General features: G+C 45.6%; 1 protein-coding gene across 1 annotated transcript in view; it reads left to right on the top strand.

Annotated features, from left to right (window-relative positions):
- ARHGAP15 (Rho GTPase activating protein 15) overlaps window positions 1-23,019 on the top strand; it is a 1,188,983-nt gene that overhangs the window by 334,473 nt on the left and 831,491 nt on the right. The window contains exon 7 of the mRNA XM_073647243.1: window positions 17,342-17,431. Within this exon, the coding sequence (XP_073503344.1) occupies window positions 17,342-17,431 (90 nt within the window). The remainder of the gene's footprint in view (window positions 1-17,341; window positions 17,432-23,019) is intronic.

Genomic DNA, 23,019 nt, shown 5'->3' with positions numbered 1-23,019 from the left:
TTGCCCGCTCACCTGGGAGCGCTCACCTGCTACCTGCCTGCTAGCCTATCTAGAGACTCTTTCCCTGCTGTCACTTGCCGTGACCACCTGCCCGTCTAGAGACTCTTTCCCTGCTGTCACTTGCCGTGACCACCTGCCCGTCTAGAGACTCTTACCCTGCTGTCACTTGCCGTGACCATCCGCCTGTCAAGAGACTGTCCCCATCACTTGCCGTGACCTCCTGCCCTTCTACCCAGAGACTGTCCCTGTCCCTTGCCGTGACTACCTGCCTGCCTTCTCTGGGAGCCACCCGCTTCCTTACAAGGACTGCCCCTTTGTATAGTTGCTCAGAGGTTCCACCTCCCAAACCCATTACAGTTTGCTCGGGCCATGGAACCCGGTGGCACCAAAGCTCCCTCGCTCTCGGACCTATGCCATGAACTGTCCCATCAGAGGTCCCAACAGGAGTCCATCCTGAGCCACCAGCGTAGTGTTAACTACCGCCTGGACACACTGACTACATCTTCGGGACTGGCTTCCAGTCGCACGACTCCTACCCCGGCAGCGCCGCTGCCCATTAATTCCATGGCATCTCTTCCCGGTCCCCGCCTCACCGCCCCGCCTCGTTTTGGCGGGGCTCCCGGTCAGGCATGGGGCTTCATTAACCTGTGCACTCTGCACTTCAAACTGTTGGCGCACCAGTTTTCCACCGACCGAGCCAAAGTGGCCTTCATCATGTCTCATCTCACGGGGGAGGCGCTGGCCTGGCTAAATCCTCTATGGGAGAGAGGAGACCCCCTGGTGTCCAATCTGCCAGCCTTTCTCTCGGCTTACTGGAAGGTCTTCGACGAACCAGGACGGAGGACCTCATCCGCCTCATCTTTGCTACGCCTCCGCCAAGGAAGTCTCACCGTGGGCCAATATGCCATACGGTTCCGTACCCTTGCTTCGGAGCTTGCCTGGGATAACGACGCCCTGGTGTCCATCTTCTGGGAGGGTCTGTCCGGCCGTATTAAAGATGAACTCGCCGGGCGGGACATTCCTACCACTCTCGACGACTTAATTACACTTGCCACCCGGATTGACATCCGGTTCCAGGAGCGCACCAAAGAGGTCACCCGTGAGAGGAGGTTTCCACGCCTTGCCCCTACCTTCCAGAGATCCGTCACTTCCTCCTTTACTCCTCCGGCGCACTCACCCGAGCCTATGCAGGTCGACCAGACCAAGATGGTCAAGTCCCGTCAAGAATTACGCCGTGCCAAGGGGAGCTGCTTCTACTGTGGCAGTAAGGAGCACCGGATCCGTTCCTGCCTGGAGAGGTCGGGAAACGCCTGTGTCTAGGATCGCTCAGAGAGGTCACCCTAGACAGAAATAAACCCTCTCCATCTCTAATGCTGTCGGTCTCTATCATCTACGGGGAGAACCGTTATTTTGAACTGGCTCAACTTGACTCTGGAGCTGCCGGAAATCTCATTTCTCAGTCCCTGGTAGAGAAATACCGCATTCCCACCAAACCTCTGGCTGTACCCTTATCTGTCGCCGCCGTGGATGGGGGCCTCTTACCACATCCCATCCAACTCATCACCGAATCCATAACTCTGCAGGTGGGAATGCTGCACTCTGAGACCATCTGCTTCCATGTTCTGTCTGGACTCTCTCACGCCCTCTTGCTAGGCCTTCCTTGGCTCCAGAGACACGCACCCGTGCTTGATTGGCAGACCGGAGAAGTTCTTCGCTGGGGACAGGACTGCCATAAGACTTGTTTAGTTCCCGTTCATCCTGCTCTTCCTTCTCCTACCCCAGCCAATCTACCCGGCCTTCCGGCTCCCTATTGGTCTTTTGCGGACGTCTTTAATAAAAGAGAAGCAGAGACATTACCCCCTCATAGACCATACGACTGCCCAATTGACCTGATGCCCGGCGCTACTCCTCCCCGTGGGCGTATTTACTCTTTGTCCGCTGCTGAGACCCGGTCCATGTCTGAATATATTGAGGAGAATCTGGCCGGGGGATTTATCCGGAAATCTACCTCCCCGGCGGGAGCAGGCTTCTTCTTCGTCAAAAAGAAGGACGGCTCACTCCGTCCCTGTATAGACTATAGAGGCCTTAATCAGATCACAGTGAGGAATAAATACCCCCTTCCGCTCATTCCTGAATTTTTTGACCGTCTGAGGGGGGGCTAGAATCTTCACCAAGCTGGACCTCTGTGGGGCGTATAATGTGGTCTTTATCCGTCAGGGGGATGAATGGAAGACGGCATTCAACACCCGGGATGGCCACTATGAATATCTTGTAATGCCCTTCGGTCTCTGTAACGCTCCCGCCATCTTTCAAGAGTTGGTCAATGACATCTTCCGTGACCTTCTCTACTCCTGCGTGGTGGTGTACCTGGATGATATCTTGGTCTTCTCTCCGGATCTTCTCACTCACCGGAGGGACGTTCGTCAGGTCCTGCTCAGGCGCAGGCAGAACCACCTCTACGCTAAATATGAGAAGTGCCTCTTTGAGCAGACCTCGCTTCAGTTTCTGGGCTACATAATCTCTCAGACCGGCCTACAAATGGACCCTGAGAAACTGTCTGCCATCTAGAAGTGGCCCCGACCAGAGGGGTTGAAGGCTATTCAGCGGTTCCTGGGCTTCGCCAACTACTACCGCCTCTTCATTCCGCACTTCTCTTCCCGGACTGCCCCTATCTCGCCGCTCACCCGTAAGGGTGCTAATCCCAGAGAATGGCCGCCCGAAGCTGAGGAGGCCTTCCTTTCCTTAAAACGAGCTTTTTCCTCCGCCCCTGTGCTGCATCGTCCGGACGGAAACAAACAATTCTTTCTAGAAGTCGACGCTTCCTCCTCCGGAGCCGGAGCAGTACTTACCCAAAAGTCGTCTTCCGGAAGAAGGTAACTTGCGGCTTCTTCTCCAAACTCTTCTCTTCGGAGCGCAATTATTCTATAGGAGACCGAGAATTGTTGGCCATTAAGCTGGCACTGGAGGAGTGGCGTTACCTGCTCGAGGGGGCTCTTCACCCGGTAATAATTTACACGGACCACAAGAACTTGGCTTACCTCCAGAGTGCCCAGAGACTTAACCCGCGCCAAGCCCGGTGGTCCTTGTTCTTCGCCCGCTTTAATTTCATTCTTAATTTTCGCCCGGCTGACAAAAACATCTAAGCTGATGCCTTATCCCGATCCTTTTTGGTTTCTGATCTTGAGGAGGAGCCTAAACACATCATCGACCCCGCCAAAGTAATGCAGATGGCCCCCGTGAATCTAAATCGTCTTCCACCCGGTAAGACGTTCGTAACTGTTCCTGATCGTGAGAAGGTTCTACACTGGGGACACTCGTCCAAGCTAGCTGGCCACGCTGGTCAGAAAAAGACCCTCCAGCTAATTACCCGGCATTACTGGTGGCCTACCCTGCACAAGGACGTAATAGACTTTGTTTCAGCCTGTGTATCCTGCGCCCGCAACAAGGTTCCGAGACATCTGCCAGCCGGCCGTCTCCTTCCTCTTCCTGTACCTGCTGCCCCGTGGCAGCATATAGCTATGGACTTTGTTATGGACCTCCCTGTCTCTGCTTGTTGTACGGTCATATGGGTGGTCGCTGACCGCTTCTCCAAAATGGCTCACTTTATTCCCCTGCCGGGTCTCCCGTCTGCATCAGAGTTAGCTAAAGACTTTATCCATCATGTCTTCCGTCTTCATGTTCTTCCTCTCCACATCGTATCCGACCGAGGGGTTCAGTTCACCTCTCGTTTTTGGCGAGCCATGTGTAAACTGCTGGGGGTCACCTTGGACTTTTCTTCTGCTTATCACCCACAGTCCAATGGCCAAGTAGAACGGATCAACCAAATTTTAACCAGTTACCTCCGGCACTTTGTTAATGCTCACCATTCCGACTGGGTGGATCTTTAACCGAGGGCCGAATTTTCTTACAACAATCACGAGAGCGAATGTTCCTCCAAATCCCCGTTTTTTGTAGTCTTCGGTCAGCATCCTCGGATCCCGTTTCCCGTTTCCGCCTCGGTGGACAATCCGGTTGCGGAATCTCTCGTTAACGAATTTTCCTCCATTTGGGAAAGTACCAGATCCGCACTTCTTCAGTCATCCGAGCGGATGAAAAAACAGGCTGACAATAGACGTCTGGATCCACCACAATTCCATCCTGGAGATAAGGTCTGGCTCTCGTCCAAATGTGTCCGGCTCAAGATTCCTTCCTACAAGTTAGGGCCTCGGTTCATCGGCCCACTGGAAGTTATCAAACAAATCAACCCGGTGGCCTATAAATTGAAACTCCCGGCCAATTTGCGGATTCCTAACTCCTTCCATGTATCTCTACTCAAACCCGTGATACTTAACTCTTTTTCCAAGTCTACAGGTACGCCTCCTGCTCCGGTTTCCGCTGAAAACGAGTTTGAGGTAGAGAACATTCTGGCCACCAAAAGGGTAAGAGGAAGGACCTTTTTTCTAGTGGATTGGAAGGGGTTTGGTCCTGAGGAGAGAACATGGGAGCCCCGGGAGAACATCCATGCCCCGCTCATCCTTGATAAATTTCTGTCTGGCCTAAAAAAGGGGGGGCCTAAAGGGGGGGGGGTACTGTAGAGTCGGCGTCCCTGCCTCCTGCTAGGCAGGGACGCCGTTCCCCTCACCTCTCCGCTCCGTGCCCGGCGTCTTCCTCCCGCTTTGCTGGCAGCGCCCCCTCTCTTAAAGGGTCCGCGCGCGCCGTCCTAAGGAGTCCCCGGCCAATGGCCGGAGGACCTCACCATATATAAGGCACTTCCTCCAAAATGGAGGTGCCCGAGCAATGTTGTTGCAAAGCCTTTCAACTCTGCTTCAGCCCTCAGGTCCCGTTACCAGTTACCTGCCAGTCACCTGCCAGATTCCTGCTTGATACCTGCCTGATACCTGCCTGATATCTGCTTACCTGCTTGCTATCCTGTGTTCCGACAGTCTGCCTACCAGCACCTGCCAGTCTGTCTATGGATCAGTCCGCCTGCGGACCAGGAAGTACCTGCCAGATACCTGCCTGATACCTGCCTACCTGTCCAGAGACTCTTACTTGCTCACCTGGGAGCGTTCACCTGCTACCTGCCTGCTAGCCTACCTGCAGGCTTAGCCGTCACTTGCTGTGACCACCTGCCTGTCCAGAGACTCTTGCCCGCGCACCTGGGAGCGCTCACCTGCTACCAGCCTGCTAGCCTACTTGGAGGCTTAGCCGTCACTTGCTGTGACCACCTGCCTGTCCAGAGACTCTTGCCCGCTCACCTGGGAGCGCTCACCTGCTACCTGCCTGCTAGCCTACCTGGAGGCTCTGCCGTCACTTGCCGTGACCACCTGGCTGTCCAGAGACTCTTGCCCGCTCACCTGGGAGCGCTCACCTGCTACCTGCCTGCTAGCCTATCTAGAGACTCTTTCCCTGCTGTCACTTGCTGTGACCACCTGCCCGTCTAGAGACTCTTTCCCTGCTGTCACTTTCCGTGACCACCTGCCCGTCTAGAGACTCTTACCTTGCTGTCACTTGCCGTGACTATCCGCCTGTCAAGAGACTCTCCCCGTCACTTGCCGTGACCTCCTGCCCTTCTACCCAGAGACTGTCCCTGTCACTTGCCGTGACTACCTGCCCGCCTTCCCTGGGAGCCACCCGCTTCCTTACAAGTACTGCCCCTTTGTATAGTTGCTCAGAGGTTCCACTTCCCAGACCCGTTACACTCCATCCTAATTTTTGGAAGCTTTTGCTTGGAAGGCATAAGCATATCCTATGGGAGACCCACTCCCCAATAATGGGACTTATGTTTGTAATATTCTGTACTGCATGGCTCTTGTAAGGGGCATAGCAAGTTGCTCCGTCCTAATTTTTGGAAGCTTTTGCTTGGAAGGCATAAGCAAATCCTATAGGAGACCCACTCCCCAATAATGGGACTTATGTTTGTAATATGCTGTGCTGCATGGTTCTTGTAAGGGGCATTGAAAGTTGCTCCGTCCAAATTTTTGGAAGCTTTTGCTTGGAAGGCATAAGCAAATCCTATGGGAGAGCCACTCCCCAATAATTGGACTTATGTTTGTAATATGCTTTACTGCATGGCTCTTGTAAGAGGCATTGCAAGTTGCTCCGTCCTAATTTTTGGAAGCTTTTGCTTGGAAGCCATAAGCAAATACTATGGGAGACCCACTCCCCAATAATGGGACTTATGTTTGTAATATGCTGTACTGCATGGCTCTTGTAAGGGGCATTGCAGTTCCTCATAATTTTGGAAAGCCTTCCATTCACTGCTTAGGCCAACAGTGCACAGGAGACCCAGTTGCTATAAATGGAAAATAAGGTTTAGTTAAGGCCCTCTGACCTCCATGTCATTTCCAAGGGGCATTGGAGTGCCTCGAAATTTTTGTTAGGCATTGCACTCACTGTATGCCCTATAACTGTGTAGCCGAACCGCTCCTTTTGTTACAGAAACATATCCTACAAAACATGTGTGGTTGACTGGCCTGATATTGATGTGAATGGTCCCTGTTCCTCCTGCTCTTTCTCCTTTGCCACCACCTTGTCCATCATTTATCACCTGAAGCTTTGTTTTAAAGGGAGTCATAGAACTTGGATAGTAGCATGAAAGCATCCAGCAATCCTCGGAGGAGGTAGGATATGCGCCAAAACGCTGACAACCTCAGGCCTAGCCGCTACTACATACATGCGCTTGCATTCCAACAAAACAAAGCAGATGCAAACTTCTATCATCCTCATCATGCTCCTCACCTTGGCACTCTCAACTCCCCTGATGGAGAAGCCAGGGCCCACCGGAGGAGTCTGGTTGTCTGGTGGGCTCGGTCAATGCTGTCCTAAAGCAGGCCAGGCTAAGAAAAGTGTGGGAAAGGTTACCAGGACAAATAGGGGAGGCTGGGGACCGAGTATGGACACCCGGCCGCCCCCTGGAGGCTGGGGAGCAAGCGGGGACATCCGGCCACTGGGCGGCTGGGGACTGAGTATGGATACCAGGCCGCCAAAGCAGCCTTGGCGTGGTGGCCAGATTCCGCCTCCACATGCCTAAAAGGCCCAATTTAAAGTGCAAGCTAGCAAGCAGTATGGTATTGCAGCCTGGGGGTGCGTGGGTGGCAGGCTGCATACTTGCGCTTGCATTGCAAGGAATGGGAGAGGTACAATTGAACACTGCCCTTGGACAAGGACTTGAACGGGGATAGTTGCAAGTCTGCAACGACAGGTGCAGGGTGGGAGGCATCTTCGCATGTACCATGAACTGTGGTTTGGCATGCACACACTACAGCGGAATCGGCTCTCCTTCCCTCTAAATGCACTGGGGAGGGCACAGGTAATGTTTTGGTATATGCGCTTAATCTTATGTATAAGGCACACCAGGACAAATAGGGGTGGCTGGGGACTGAGTATGGATACCTCGCTGCCGAAGCAGCCATGAGGTAGTGGCCAGATTCGTCCTCCTCCAAACTAAAAGGCCCCATTTCAAGTGCAAGCTAGCAGTACGGCATTGCAGTCTGGGGGTGGGTGGGTGGCAGGCTGCACACTTACACTTGCATTAAAAGAAAACAAAGCAGATGCTAACTTCTGTCATCATCATCATGCTCCTCACCTTGGCACTCTCAACTCCCCTGATGGAGAAGCCAGGGCCCACCGGAGGAGTCTGGTTCTCTAGTGGGCTCATCCAATGCTGCCCTAAAGCAGGCCGGGCTAAGAAAAGTGTGTGGGGAGATGTTCCAAGGAGAAATAGGGGCGGCTGGGGACCGTTTATGGACACCCGGCTGCCCCCAGGCGGCTGGGAACCGTGTGTGGACACCCGGCCGTGGGGCGGCTGGGGACCGAGCATGGACTCCCGGCCGCCGGGCGGCTGGGGACTGAGTATGAATTCCAGGCTGCCAACGCAGCCATGTCGTGGTGGCCAGATTCCGCATACACATGCCTAAAAGGCCCAATTTCAAGGGCAAGCAAGCAGTATAGTATTGCAGCCTGGGGGTGGGTGGGTGGCAGGCTGCATACTTGCGCTTTTATTGCAAGGAATGGGGGAGGTACAATTGAACACTGCCCTGGGACTAGAACTTGCACGGGGATAGTTGCAAGTCTGCTTCTTCTGATGCGGCAAGGATCACTTATGATGGGCACACTTTTAGACAGTGACCTGGGTGTCAGAGATGCTTCCAGGGGTCTTCCCCATGCTGTTCCCATGTCTTTTGAGCACTTTATGCATGTATCACACAGCACATAGCCAGATAAGGTTGTAAAATGTTAAAATGACATTTCCCGGTGAATGCATTTGTCACAGTTGAAAGCAATACAAAAGTGCAAAAACACATAAAAAATGCTACTTGTGAACATAGCCCAAGGTGTGGAGGAGTATTTTTGTTTTTGGTTATTTATTTTACCTAATACACAAGTCTTTACCCTGGAAAAGAAATTCCTTAACATATTTCACAGGAAAAAGTTTCAGTTTCGTTTTTGAACGTTTTATTGTGAGCCCGTAAAAGTGGCTTAATACCTCTGACCATGTTGTTGACACCAGTGACCTGGGGGTCAGAAATGCTTCCTGGGGCGATCCCCATGCTGTCCCCATGTCATTTGAGCACTGTCACTATCGTTTTGTGCACTTGTTAGGCTTTTAAAAGACTGCCGGGGGTGACACAGCAAAAATGCTCGGGTCTCCCATAGACTAACATTGGGCTCGTTGCTCAGGTCGAGCACCCGAGTATCACGGCGAGCTCGGCCCGAGCTTCGAGCACCCGAGCATTTTAGTGCTCGATCAACACTACTTTCCACCCAATATATTTCAGGATTTGCATGATAGAAGCTCGTGAAATTCCCAATTCCAAAGAGGTTCTTCTGGTGGACTTTTTTGGACTCTGAACAAATGTTTCAGCACAAGTTCTTTATTATCTTCTGTACAGACTGTTTTGGGTCGACCAGTTTTTGGAGCATTAAGGATTGAGCCAGTGGCATTGAATTTTCACGAATGCGGTAAATGGTTTGTCTCTTTGGGGCTTGAGTACCAAATGTTTCAACCCAATTTGCTCTAACGGTTTCAGCATTTTGAGATTTCCAATACTCTGTTAAAATCCATTTTCTTTCATCTGTATTTAAATTATTTGCCATTATGTGTTATCTGAAAAGAAAACAGATTTGGGGGAGATCTACAGTATCTGTGAAAACTAGATCTGTGAAACTGACTCAGTTGCCCTTAGCAACCAATCAGATTCTACCTTTCATTTTCCAATGAGTCTGCGAGGAATGAAAAGAGGAATCTGATTGGTTGCTAAGGGCAACTGAGCCAGTTTCACTTTTTACACCGTGTTTGATAAATCTCCCCCTTCATAACCTTATTACACTTTCTGTCCACCTACTTTTGGACCACCCTGTATATATATTTTTTCGCTCATCTTTTCTAAACTATATAACATTTTTAAGTGATTTGTAAAAATCTTAATTTTAATGAATTTATGAAAATAATCTTTAGCCCAAGATGCATACATTTAAGTAAAAAAAAAAAGTCCCCAAAGGTGGGCAATCCCTTTAAGTTCACTTTATAGTCATATATATGTAGCCTGAAAGGCAGAAGATGAAACAATATAACTACTGGGCCAAGTTAAGCTTAATTAAACTAAGTTCTACATTCAGATGCATTTGTTTAGGTCCCTGTGTATAATTTCGCTGTTTCTCGACTCTCATCATTGTATCTATTAGCCTGTGTACAATGACAATTTAACAATAGAAGTTTCATTAGAGATCATGAAAGAAGCCTGTAAAATAATACTCCATTTCTTCATATGCCCTTATCTGTGTTCTTGCTGCAATGTTCATCCATGATTGAGTCTTCCTGTAGGAAAACCATTTCTTTTGATCTGAATTATATTTGGACAGTGATTTGCTTGTTAAATATTTCCACCTTCTGCTTTTGACAGAACAGTTTTTGTATTTTGTAGTGTTTATAATTAATGAAACTTTTTGATGAATTAAAAAAAAACTTTCAAAATTGGAAAAAGGGTAAAGAAATCCTAGAAATAAAGTTATGAAAATTCTAATTTTAGATGTATTTATTTTTTATAAATTATGAAAAAGATAAAATGTAACACAAGCACATTGCGGATGTAAGTTCAGGTTCAAATTAACATCTTCAGAGATCTCTATGAAGCTGTCAGTGTGGGTCAATAAACCAGCAGTTGAGAGGAGAATTACACCTGCTGAGGCCCATGATTGGCTGTAGTGGTCATATCACTGGAACTCTGATAACTCACCATTCCAGTCACCTGACCGCTACAGTCAATTATGGTTATTAGTGGTCAAGTGACTGAAGAGTGGACCACTATTATTCCCTGTCCGGATGGAGACTACGAGGACAAACAGGGTTTAGAGTGGATGAGTGTACAACCCCTGGCAAAAATTATGGAATCACCGGGCTCAGAGAATGTTCATTCAGTTGTTTAATGTTGTTGAAAAAAAGCAGATCACAGACATGGCACGAAACTAAAGTAATTTCAAATGGCAACTTTAGGACTTAAAGAAACACTAAAAGAAATCAAGATTAAAATGTGGTACTCAGTAAGGGTAATTTTTTTCAGACCATGCAGAAGGAAAAAATTATGGAATCACTCAATTCTGAGGAAAAAATTATGGAATCACCCTGTAAATTTTCATTTCCAAAACTAACACCTGCATCAAATTAGATCTGCTCGTTAGTCTGCATCTAAAAAGGAGTGATCACACTTAGGAGAGCTGTTGCACCAAGTGGACTGACATGAATCATGGCTCCAACACGAGAGATGTCAATTGAAGCAAAGGAGAGGATTATCAAACTCTTAAAAGAAGGTAAATCATCACGCAATGTTGCAAAAGATGTTGGTTGTTCACAGTCAGCTGTGTCTAAAATCTGGACCAAATGCAAACAACATGGGAAGGTTGTTAAAGGCAAACATTCTGGTAGACCAAGGAAGACATCAAAGCGTCAAGACCAGAAACTTAAAGCAATATGTCTCCAAAACAGGAAATGCACAACAAAACAAATGAGGAACGAATGGGAGGAAACTGGAGTCAATGTCTGTGACCGAACTGTAAGAAACCGCCTAAAGGAAATGGGATTTACATACAGAAAAGCTAAACATAAGCCATCATTAACACCTAAACAGAAAAAAACAAGGTTACAATGGGCTAAGGAAAAGCAATCGTGGACTGTGGATGACTGGATGAAAGTCACATTCAGTGAAGAATCGCGAATCTGCATTGGGCAAGGTGATGATGCTGGTGTTAGAACTCTCCTGTTAGGTTTTTTTTAGTTTGCTGGTCACATGACCATTTTTGCCTATTTAATCCGGCTCCGCCCTCCTGGTCTTGCTGGACTTCATTGTATTTACTACTCTTGAGCTAGCTTGGTGCTCTGTTGCCGTTCTCTGTTAGTTTTGCTAGGTCTTCTGACCTCTAGGCTTTTTGTTGTGTGTTTGTCTTTGACTGCTACTATTTCTGCTAGGAGGTGTCCAACTTATCCCAGTCCCTAGTTCTTGTAGGGATCCCTCCCTCACATCTATAGGTCTTCGTTCAGACTAGCCGAGGACTTTAGCGGGTCTGATCGCAGGATCAGGTTCCCCGTTACATCGTAGGGATCTAGTTTAGTTCTATTGTAGGGACAGTTCTCCTGTCTTTCCTTAGTCCCTGTAGCAGATCATAACAGTAAGTCCAGCCCTAAAAGAAAAAAAAAAAATTTCTCTAAGGAAAGACCTCCAGTTTTCCATCATGGTCTCGGTTCAAGATTTGGCTCAACGCTTGCAGGGACTCTCTCTGGAGGTGGCCAAGCTCCAACAACACATGAGTAGCTGTTCTGGAGCACATTTTGTGGAACCAAAGGTACGTCTGCCTGATTTATTTTTTGGCGAACAACAAGATTTTTTTTCTTTTAAAAATGCTTGTTTATTGTATTTTCGTTTGAGACCCGGATCCTCTGGTGATGAATCACAGCGTATAGGGTTCATAATGTCACTTTTGCAAAGATCCTCAGGGATGGGCCTTCTCTCTCCAACCTAGTGATCCGTGCTTTAGATCAGTGGATAGTTTTTTTTCTGCTTTGGGTTTGTTGTATGATGATCCTGATCGTGTCTCATCTGCTAAGTCTGAATTGAGACGTTTGAGGCAGGGATCAGGTAATGTGGAAAATATTGTTCTCACTTCCGTCGGTGGTCTGCCCAGGTGGGGTGGAACGATTCAGCTTTGAAAAGCTTGTTTCTTGCAGGGCTAGGTGAAAGGGTTAAGGATTTACTGATTGCTTATCCCACACCTGGAAACTTGCAGGAGGCTATGCAATTAGCTATACGGGTGGACAGGAGACTGCGTGCAAGGGTTAATGAGAGCAAATCCTCTGCTATGTCAGCTCCGAGTCTTGAAAGGGTCTGTGCTGACAATGGAGAGCCGATGGAGATTGGGGCGATGCCACCCCGCTCTCTGGAAAAAGATCGCAGGCTTTCTGAAGGCTTGTGCTTCTATTGCAGAAATTCTGGTCATTTTATTAAGAACTGTGTGCTTCGTTTGAAGAAAGAAAAAAAAATGGTCAGTTATGCCCGTATTGCCTGTTTAAATTCTAAGGGAGTATTCCTATCTGCCACTACTGCTGCTCAGGATGAATTAATTGAATTTCGAGTATTTGTGGATTGTGGTTCTACTCTGAATGTGATTGATGGGGGATTCTTGGAAAAACTTAGATTAGAACCTAAAACTTTGTCATCCCCTATTGCTGTGGTTTCTGTTGATGGCTCTTCCTTGAAGAGTGTTACTCATAAGGTCTGTGAATTTCCCCTCACTATTAATGGTATTCACCAAGAAAATTTGGATTTGGTGGTATTGGATAATTTGCCTTCTCCAGTAATATTGGGGTTACCCTGGTTAAAATTGCACAATCCTGTACTGGATTGGTCTACCAATGAAATTAAGTCCTTGAGCCCTAAGTGTTATGACAAGTGTTGTAACGGACGTATTGCTGCTGTGGATAAAGGGGAATTGCCTGTACCTATTCAGGATTTTTGGAGAGTTTTTTCTGAGGAGGAGTCACAAATTTTGCCTCCCCATAGAGACTATGATTGTACCATTGAATTTGTCCCTGGAGCGACTCTTCCTAAAAGTCGTTTATTTAATCTTACTATTCCTGAGAGAAAGGCTTTGGAGGAATACATACAGACAAGCTTGGCCGCTGGTCACATTAGGCCTTCCAAGTCTCCTGTGGCTGTTGGATTTTTTTTTGTAAAAAAAAAAGATGGCGGTTTACGTCCTTGTCTGGACTTTCGTGAGATTAATAAAATTACTGTACGCAATCCTTACCCACTGCCATTGATTCCTGATTTATTTAACCAGTTAGTGGGGGCCAAGTGGTTCTCTAAAATTGATCTCCGGGGGGCATACAATTTGTTGCGCATGAAGTAGGGTGATGAATGGAAGACTGCTTTTAACACTCCTGTGGGTCATTTTGAGAATCTGGTTATGCCTTTTGGTCTTACCAATGCTCCAGCATTTTTTTCAGAATCTTATTAATGACATCCTTAGACCTTTAATCGGCAAAAATGTGGTTGTGTATTTGGATGACATTCTGATTTATTCGCCTGATCCGGAGTCTCATTGGCGGATCGTACGTGAGGTATTACAGTTATTAATGGACAATTCGCTTTTTGCTAAGCTGGAGAAATGTGAGTTCGCTGTACAGAGAATTAGTTTTTTGGGCTACATTATCTCCAGTGAAGGTTTTGAGATGGACCCGGTTAAAGTTCAGGCTGTACAGGAATGGCCTAGGCCTATTGGTTTGAAATCGATACAGAGGTTTTTGGGTTTCGCCAATTATTACAGAAAATTCTTAAAAAATGTTTCTATTATTGTCAAACCGCTGACCGATCTCACCAGGAAAGGTGCTAATGCGGTTCAGTGGACTTCTGAGGCCATTGAAGCTTTTGTGTTTCTAAAGGAGAGGTTCACCTCTGCTCCCATCCTTATGCAGCCTGATGTTACTAAGCCGTTTTTAATTGAGGTTGATGCTTCTTCGGTGGGGGTCGGTGCGGTGTTGTCTCAGGAAAACAAGGATGGAGTACATCCCTGTGCCTTTTTTTCAAAAAAATTTTCTGAGACTGAACTTAATTACGATGTTGGTAATCGGGAATTGCTGTCGATTAACTCGCATTTGAACACTGGCGTCACCTCTTGGAAGGTGCTGAATTTCCCATTCAGGTTTTCACTGATCATAAAAATCTGATCTATCTTGATGCTGCCAAGCGCTTGAATGCCAGTCAGGCTAGGTGGGCACTTTTTTTCTCGCGGTTTAATTTTTCCGTTACTTACATCCCGGGTACCAAGAATGTTAAAGCGGATGCTTTGTCTCGCAGCTTTTCTCCCATGGTCGGTGTTGAGGAGGAAGAGGAGAGCATTTTACAAGAAGGTGTTGTGATTGCTGCTTTGGACTCCGTTTTGGAGGATGAGATTCTTAAAGCTCAGGAGAATGCCCCATCTAACACTCCCCATGGGAGGTTGTTTGTGCCTAGGACCTTTAGGAGAGATTTGTTTGTTGAGTGTCATGAGTCTCGGTTGGCAGGTCATCCAGGAATTTCTGAGACCAAGAGACTTGTGGGTCGCAGTTTTTGGTGGCCTGGATGGCAGAAGGAAGTCATTAAGTGGGTGCGCCAATGTACTGTGTGTGCTAGATCCAAGTCTTCGCATGCTCCTGCTGCGGGGTTGCTTTGCCCTCTGGAGGTTCCTAGTGCACCTTGGACACATCTGGCTATGGACTTTATTACTGACCTTCCCCCCTCTGAAGGTTTCACGGTCATCTGGGTGGTCGTGGACCGTTTTAGCAAGATGTGTCACTTGGTTCCCTTCATCAAACTGCCTTGCGCTAAGACACTCGCTAAGGCCTTTGTCAAGGAAATTGTCAGACTACATGGTGTTCCTAGTGACATTGTTTCTGATAGGGGACCTCAGTTCGTGGCTCGTTTTTGGCGTGCCTTTTGTGACAGGTTGGGAGTTCATTTGTCGTTTTCATCTGGATATCATCCTGAGTCTAATGGCCAGACAGAAAGTTAGAACCAGGATGTTGAGCATTTCTTGCTTTGTTTTGTGGCAGACAATCAAGAGGGGTGGTCTGAGTTTCTGCCACTTGCTGAATTTGCTCTTAACAACCATACATCCTCTTCTGCTGGGTTTTTTTTTTTGTTGTTCTGGGAGACATCTGTCTTTTGGGTCATTCTCCAAATTGGTTTCGGCTGTGCCTGAGGAGGAGAGTTTTTCCGGTGATTTGGAGAGAGTTTGGACGGATGTGCGTGGTAATCTTCAGGAGGCTAACAAAAAATCTAAGAGGTACTTTGATAGGAAACGGCAAGAGGTTTTGTTTGCTGTTGGTGACATGGTTTGGTTGTCCTCTTAGAATCTGCGATTGAGGATTCCTTCTAAAAAATTGGGTCCCAAGTTCGTAGGGCCCTTTAAGGTGCTTCAGATAGTTAACCAATCTGCTGTTAGGTTGGAGGTTCCTACGTCCTGGAAGATTAACCCGGTGTTTCATGTTTCTCTGTTGAAAAAAGCTGATGTGTCTGATGGTGACGCCTCTGCCACTGTTCCTCCGGTGGTGGAGGACGGGGAATATGAAATTTCCCGCATCCTAAATTCTAGACGGTATAGAGGGAGTTTGCAGTATCTCGTCGCTTGGAAGGGTTTCGGACCTGAGGATAACTCATGGGTGAGGGCGGATGATGTTTCTGCTTCCAGACTTGTCAGAGCGTTTCACAGGAGGTTTCCTGGTAAGCCTGGGCCTAGGGGATCCGGAGGATCCTCTTAGAAGAGGGGGTACTGTTAGAACTCTCCTGTTAGTTTTTTTTTAGTTTGCTGGACACATGACCATTTTTGCCTATTTAATCCGCCTCCGCCCTCCTGGTCTTGCTGGACTTCATTGTATTTACTACTCTTGAGCTAGCTTGGTGCTCTGTTGCCGTTCTCTGTTAGTTTTGCTAGGTCTTCTGACCTCTAGGCTTTTTGTTGTGTGTTTGTCTTTGACTGCTACTATTTCTGCTAGGAGGTGTCCAACTTATCCCAGTCCCTAGTTCTTGTAGGGATCCCTCCCTCACATCTATAGGTCTTCGTTCAGACTAGCCGAGGACTTTAGCGGGTCTGATCGCAGGATCAGGTTCCCCGTTACATCGTAGGGATCTAGTTTAGTTCTATTGTAGGGACAGTTCTCCTGTCTTTCCTTAGTCCCTGTAGCAGATCATAACAGCTGGAACTTTTGCTTGGTGCCGTTCCAATGAGATTTATAAAGATGACTGCATGAAGAGAACATGCAAATTTCCACAGTCATTGATGATATGGGGCTGCATGTCAGGTAAAGGCACTGAGGAGATGGCTGTCATTACATCTTCAATAAATGCCCAAGTTTACATTGATATTTTGTACAGTTTTCTTATCCCATTAATTGAAAGGATGTTTGGGGATGATGACATCATTTTTCAAGATGATAATGCATCCTGCCATAGAGCAAAAACTGTGAAAACATTCCTTGAAAGAAGACACATAAGGTCAATGTCATGGCCTGCAAATAGTCCCGATCTCAATCCAATTGAAAATCTTTGGTGGAAGTTGAAGAAAATGGTCCAGGACAAGGCTTCAACCTGCAAAGCTGATCTGGCAACAGCAATCAGAGAAAGTTGGAGCCAGATTGATGAAGAGTACTGCTTGTCACTCATTAAGTCCATGCCTCAGAGACTGCAAGCTGTTATTAAAGCCAGAGGTGGTGCAACAAAATACTAGTGATGTATTGAAGTGTTCTTTTGTGTGTTTGTCTTTCATGATTCCATAATTTTTTCCTCAGAATTGAGTGATTCCATAATTTTTTCCCTCTGCTTGGTCTGAACAAAATTACCTTTACTGAGTACCACATTTTTTATCTTGATTTCTCTTAGAGTTTCTTAAAGCCATAAAGTTGCCATTTGAAATGACTTTAGTTTTGTGCCATGTCTGTGATCTGCTTTTTTTTCAACAACATTAAACAACTGAATGAACATCCTCCGAGCCCAGCGATTACATAATTTTTGCCAGGGATTGTATATCACCTAATTATTTTTTAACCTACAAAACTTTGAAAAAAAATATACATAAATTTATATATATAGAGACAGATATATGAATCTATTATTTTTTTTATTTTTTTTTGCCATTTTGCAAATCTTCACAGTTTCACAAAAAATGTTTCTGGAAAAAAAAATTAAAAATCCCTTCCTTTTTTTTTTTTTTACAATTTTGTAAATTTACACAATTTGTAAATAATCATCATTAATATCCAGTGTGGTAAAACTCATTTGTATCTATAAGTGAATGTCTTCAAACAAATTAACTAAAGCTGTTTTCATGTTTCCAGAAATCGGGCATAAAATCGGAGTACATAGATCTATGGGGGGCGCTGATTGAGTGGACAAATGAGAAATCCAGTCGGAAAAATGTGTTTCAGGTAAAACAATATTTTCTTCAAATTTTAAGTGTCTGGTGAATTATTACATCTACGGTAATCAAAACCATGAGAGAAAAGCATAATGCACAAGACTGCCGATTCGGAGATTCCTTTTCTTGACCATTCGTTTAATTGAAAGCAACTGCATATGCAATGGATTCTCCCCTGTAATGGATTGGGAGAGCATGGATCTGTCATCGGATTTCACAATACAAACTGCATACATTATTATATAAATCTCTTAGACCTGATGAGGCTGGAGTACCTATTTTGAAAGTCAAAATGGTGTATATATATATGAAATGTTCATTTTATTAATAGGCAGGAGAATTAAAATAAATAAATATACCGTACATTAATATATTTCTTTATTTGAATTCTCCTGCTTGATATTAAAATGAACATTTCATGAGTTCAGTTAGAGTTGGACTTATAAAATGCTTGGTTTAATTTCCAGATTATATAGTCATTATGATATGAAAATCTCTTTATTTTAACAATATGTGGAAGTCTTTTTACCAGAACCCCACCGATAAACACTTCTGGCACACCTCTATGACATGTCGAGGCTTTTTTTTAATGATAAGTTTACATCATAGTAGATCTGTCATCAGATTCCACAATATAAACTGCATACCTTAATAAATAGATTTGTTAGACCTGATGAATCTGGTGCACTCACTTTCAAAAGGAACACTTAAACAACAGAATATAACTCCAAGTAAATCAAACTTCTGTGAAATCAAACTATCCACTTAGGAAGCAACACTGATTAACAATCAATTTCACATGCTGTTGTGCAAATGGAATAGACAATAGATGGAAATTATTGGCAATTATCTAGACACCCTCAATAAAGGAGTGGTTCTGCAGGTGGGGACCACAGACCACATCTCAGTACCAATGCTTTCTGGCTGATGTTTTGGTCACTTTTGAATGTTGGTTGTGCTTTCACACTCGTGGTAGCATGAGACGGACTCTACAACCCACAGAAGTTGCTCAGGTAGTGCAGCTCATCCAGGACGGCACATCAATGCGAGCTGTGGCAAGAAGATTTGCTGTGTCTGTCAGTGTAGTGTCCAGAGGCTGGAGGCGCTACCAGGAGACAGGCCAGTACACCAGGAAACGTGGAGGGGGCCGTAGGAGGGCAACAACCCAGCAGCAGGACCGCTACCTCCGCCTTTGTGCAAGAAGGAATAGGAGGAGCACTGCCAGGGCCCTGCAAAATGAACTCCAGCAGGCCACAAATGTGCATGAGTCTGCACAAATGGTTAGAAAACTACTCCATGAAGGTGGTATGAGGGCCCAAGGTCCACAGATGGGGATTGTGCTCACAGCCCAACACCGTGCAGGACGCTTGGCATTTGCCACAGAACACCAGGATTGGCAAAGTCTCCATTGGCGCCCTGTGCTCTTCACAGATGAAAGCAGGTTCACACTGAGCACACGTGACAGACGTGACAGAGTCTGGAGACGCCGTGGAGAGCGATCTGCTGCCAGCAACATCCTTCATCATGACCGGTTTGGTTGTGGGTCAGTAATGGTGTGGGGTGGCATTTCTTTGGAGGGCCCTCCATGTGCTCGCCAGAGGTAGCCTGACTGCCATTAGGTACCGAGATGAGATCCTCAGACCCGTTGTGAGACCATATGCTGGTGCAGTTGGCCCTGGGTTCCTCCTAATGCAGGACAATGCCAGATCTCATGTGGCTGTAGTGTGTCAGCAGTTCCTGCAAGATGAAGGCATTGAAGCTATGGACTGGCCCGCCCGTTCCCCAGACCTGAATCCGATTGAGCACATCTGGGACATCATGTCTCGCTCCATCCACCAACGTCACGTTGCACCACAGACTGTCCAGGAGTTGGCGGATGCTTTAGTCCAGGTCTGGGAGGAGATCCCACAGGAGACCATGCGCAACCTCATCAGGAGCATGCCCAGGCGTTGTAGGGAGGTCATAAAGGCTCGTGGAGGCCACACACAATACTGAGCCTCATTTTGACTTGTTTTAAGGACATTACATCAAATTTGGATCAGCCTGTAGTGTGTTTTTCCACTTTAATGTTGGGGGTGTCTCCAAATCCAGGCCTCCATTAGTTAATAAATTTGGTTTCCATTGATGATTTTTGTGTGATTTTGTTGTCAGCACATTCAACTTTGTACAGAACAAAGTATTCAGTGAGAATATTTCATTCATTCAGGATGTGTTATTTGAGTGCTCCCTTTATTTTTTTGAGCAGTGTGTATACATATATATATACAGTACAGGCCAGACCAAAAGTTTGGACATACCTTCTCATTTAAAGATTTTTCTGTAGTTTCATGACTATGAAAATTGTACATTCACACTGAAGACATCAAAACTATGAATTAACACATGTGGAATTATATACTTAACAAAAAAGTGTGAAACAACTGAAAATATGTCTTCTATTCTAGGTGTGCCCTGTCAGGTTTAATAAGTGGGATTTCTTGCCTTATAAATGGGGTTGGGACCATCAGTTGTATTGTGCAGAAGTCTGGTGGATACACAGCTGATAGTCCTACTGAATAGACTGTTAGAATTTGTATTATGGCAAGAAAAAAGCAGCTAAGTAAATAAAAACGACTGGCCATCATTGCTTTAAGAAATGAAGGTCAGTCAGTGCGAAAAATTGGGCAAACTTTGAAAGTGTCCCCAAGTGCAGTTGCAAAAACCATCAAGCGCTACAAAGAAACTGGCTCACATGAGGACCGCCCCATTAAAGGAAGACCAAGAGTCACCTCTGCTTCTGAGGATAAGTTTATCCGAGTCATCAGCCTCAGAAATCGCAGGTTAACAGCAGCTCAGATTAGAGACCAGGTCAATGCCACACAGAGTTCTAGCAGCATACACATCTCTTCAACAACTGTTAAGAGGAGACTTTGTGCAGCAGGCCTTCATGGTAAAATAGCTGCTAGGAAACCACTGCTAAGGACAGGCAACAAGCAGAAGAGACTTGTTTTGGCTAAAGAACACAAGGAATGGACATTAGACCAGTGGAAATCTGTGCTTTGGTCTGATGAGTCCAAATTTGAGATCTTTGGTTCCAACCACCGTGTCATTGTGCGACGCAGAAAAGGTGAACGGATGGACTCTACATGCCTGGTTCCCACCGTGAAGCATGGAGGAGGAGGTGTGATGGTGTGGGGGTGCTTTGCTGGTGACACTGTTGGGGATTTATTCAAAATTGAAGGCATACTGAACCAGCATGGCTACCACAGCATCTTGCAGTGGCATGCTATTCCATCCGGTTTGCGTTTAGTTGGACCATCATTTATTTTTCAACAGGACAATGACCCCACACACACCTCCAGGCTGTGTAAGGGCTATTTGACCAAGAAGGAGAGTGATGGGGTGCTACGCCAGATGACCTGGCCTCCACAGTCACCAGACCTGAACCCAATCGAGATGGTTTGGGGTGAGCTGGACCGCAGAGTGAAGGCAAAAGGGCCAACAAGTGCTAAGCATCTCTGGGAACTCCTTCAAGATTGTTGGAAGACCATTTCCGGTGACTACCTCTTGAAGCTCATCAAGAGAATGCCAAGAGTGTGCAAAGCAGTCATCAAAGCAAAAGGTGGCTACTTTGAAGAACCTAGACTATAAGACATATTTTCAGTTGTTTCACACTTTTTTGTTAAGTATATAATTCCACATGTGTTAATTCATAGTTTTGATGCCTTCAGTGTGAATGTACAATTTTCAAAGTCATGAAAATACATAAAAATCTTTAAATGAGAAGGTGCGTCAAAACTTTTGGTTTGTACTGTGTATATATAACCATTTTGACATGGACTTTCAAAATGACTACACCAGCCTCATCAGGTCTAAGCTTTAACCCTAGAACGCATACCTGGGGCCTTGCAGGCCCGCCCTGTTAATTGTTTTCTATTTTCTGCAAGATTTCTTTAGTTAGAATTTTGAAACTCTAGGTATTCCTCAGGTATATAGTTGTTTGTAATTTTTGTTTGAGTTATTCCATGTTATTTGCACACGGCCTAAAAGGCCCCAGGTATGTGAAAGTGTAGATTTTTATGGTCATGCGTTCTAGGGTTAACTTGGGCTCATGAAATGTTCATTTTAATACCAAGCAGGAGAATAATAAAAAATGAATTATAAAACAATATTTTTTTGACATGGACTTTCAAAATAAGTACACCAGCCTCATCAGGTCTAAGTTTTAACTTGGACTCCAAAAATTTCAATTTTAATCTCAACCAGGAGAATTAAAAAATAATAATAATAATTATAAAACCCTTTTGACGTGAACTTTCAATATAAATACACCAGCCTCATCAGGTCTGATCTTCAACTTGGACTTCTAAAATGGGTCCTGGTACTAAAACTCCCTTACGCCATGACTTTTGATGGATCCGTGTACTGTTTGTTGGATCTGGGCCCCTGGAAGAAACTAAGGGCCACAGATCTAAGGTGAGCGCTTCTGTGCCAATTGGAGGGGGGGGGGGGTCTCCACAAATCCGTGATCACTGTAATATGGCAAAGGTTCTCCATATTATCAGAAGCCATTCCAAGGTGATTGTTGAGGTTACATCCAACCGATCGGCTAATCTGCCGTTACGGTAAAGGTTCTTCAGACGGGTCGACCCCTTTAATTGTAAAACAATGTATAATAACTGCAGTCCTGGCTAATTAGTTATCTTATTGCTGTTTTCCGGTTGCGTCTTGCACATTGTGACAACATTATACACTATGTAAAGAAACAAAGAATCATTTTATGATTCCCGAGAACTAAAAGGTCAAAGTAAACTGAAAACATTCCGTCCCTTCCGGTCCATGGGCTTCGAGCATGATACGAGGAATGCAAAGCATTGTGTTATTATTATTATTATTACTATTATTATTATATATTTTTTTTTCATTACCTCCGGTATAATGAAAGGCCACACAGTGAAACGAGGCAATAATTAGCCCGGCTGATGTGTTCTCTTTAGAAATGTCAGTAAAAATTCCCTTTGTCGAAAATTAGCCTGAGTTTTCAATTTAAGACCATGAATTATTGATTGTATATGGAAAATGACCACTGAATAATTTGGATAAGAGGAATCAGTGAGACAAAATTATACCTGTTAGCAATGTTTACATTTAAAATCCATTATATCAGAGGGGAGATATTAATTACAGCCATATAATGAGACGGTTGCAGGTGCTTATGCCTGTGTTATGTATTAGGGTCCGTGGAGCTGTTGGTTTTAATAATGCGGAGAATGCATTGCTTATTATTTTCTGTTTAAATTAGCGCGAGCGGAGAAATGTTAAGGTGAAGCGGAGAACGAGCGGATGAAAAATAGACAGAGGGGACAATTACTTTCTCTTTAAACGCAATTACAAGTCTGTTTGGTGCCGTCAAGGAAGGTTAGGGCTTTCCATCACGCGCGAGGCTGAAGGGACGATTTATGGGAAGATCGCCTAGCTTGAAACATTTTTTGCTAAGTGCACTTTGGTGTTTGGACTGAAATTTAAGGCGCTGAGGATTAAAAGGATTACAATGTAATCTTAAATAATCCTAACTGTCATTTACACAGAAATGGTGGTAATAACGAAATAAAACCGCAT

This window comes from Phyllobates terribilis, unplaced genomic scaffold, assembly GCF_046119375.1.
Source record: "Phyllobates terribilis strain yellow unplaced genomic scaffold, ASM4611937v1 Scaffold_9__5_contigs__length_417890890, whole genome shotgun sequence".
In the NCBI taxonomy this organism is placed as follows: Eukaryota; Metazoa; Chordata; class Amphibia; order Anura; family Dendrobatidae; genus Phyllobates; species Phyllobates terribilis.
The sequence above is the reverse complement of the archived record's forward strand: the minus strand, read 5'-3'. Positions and strand labels throughout refer to the sequence as shown.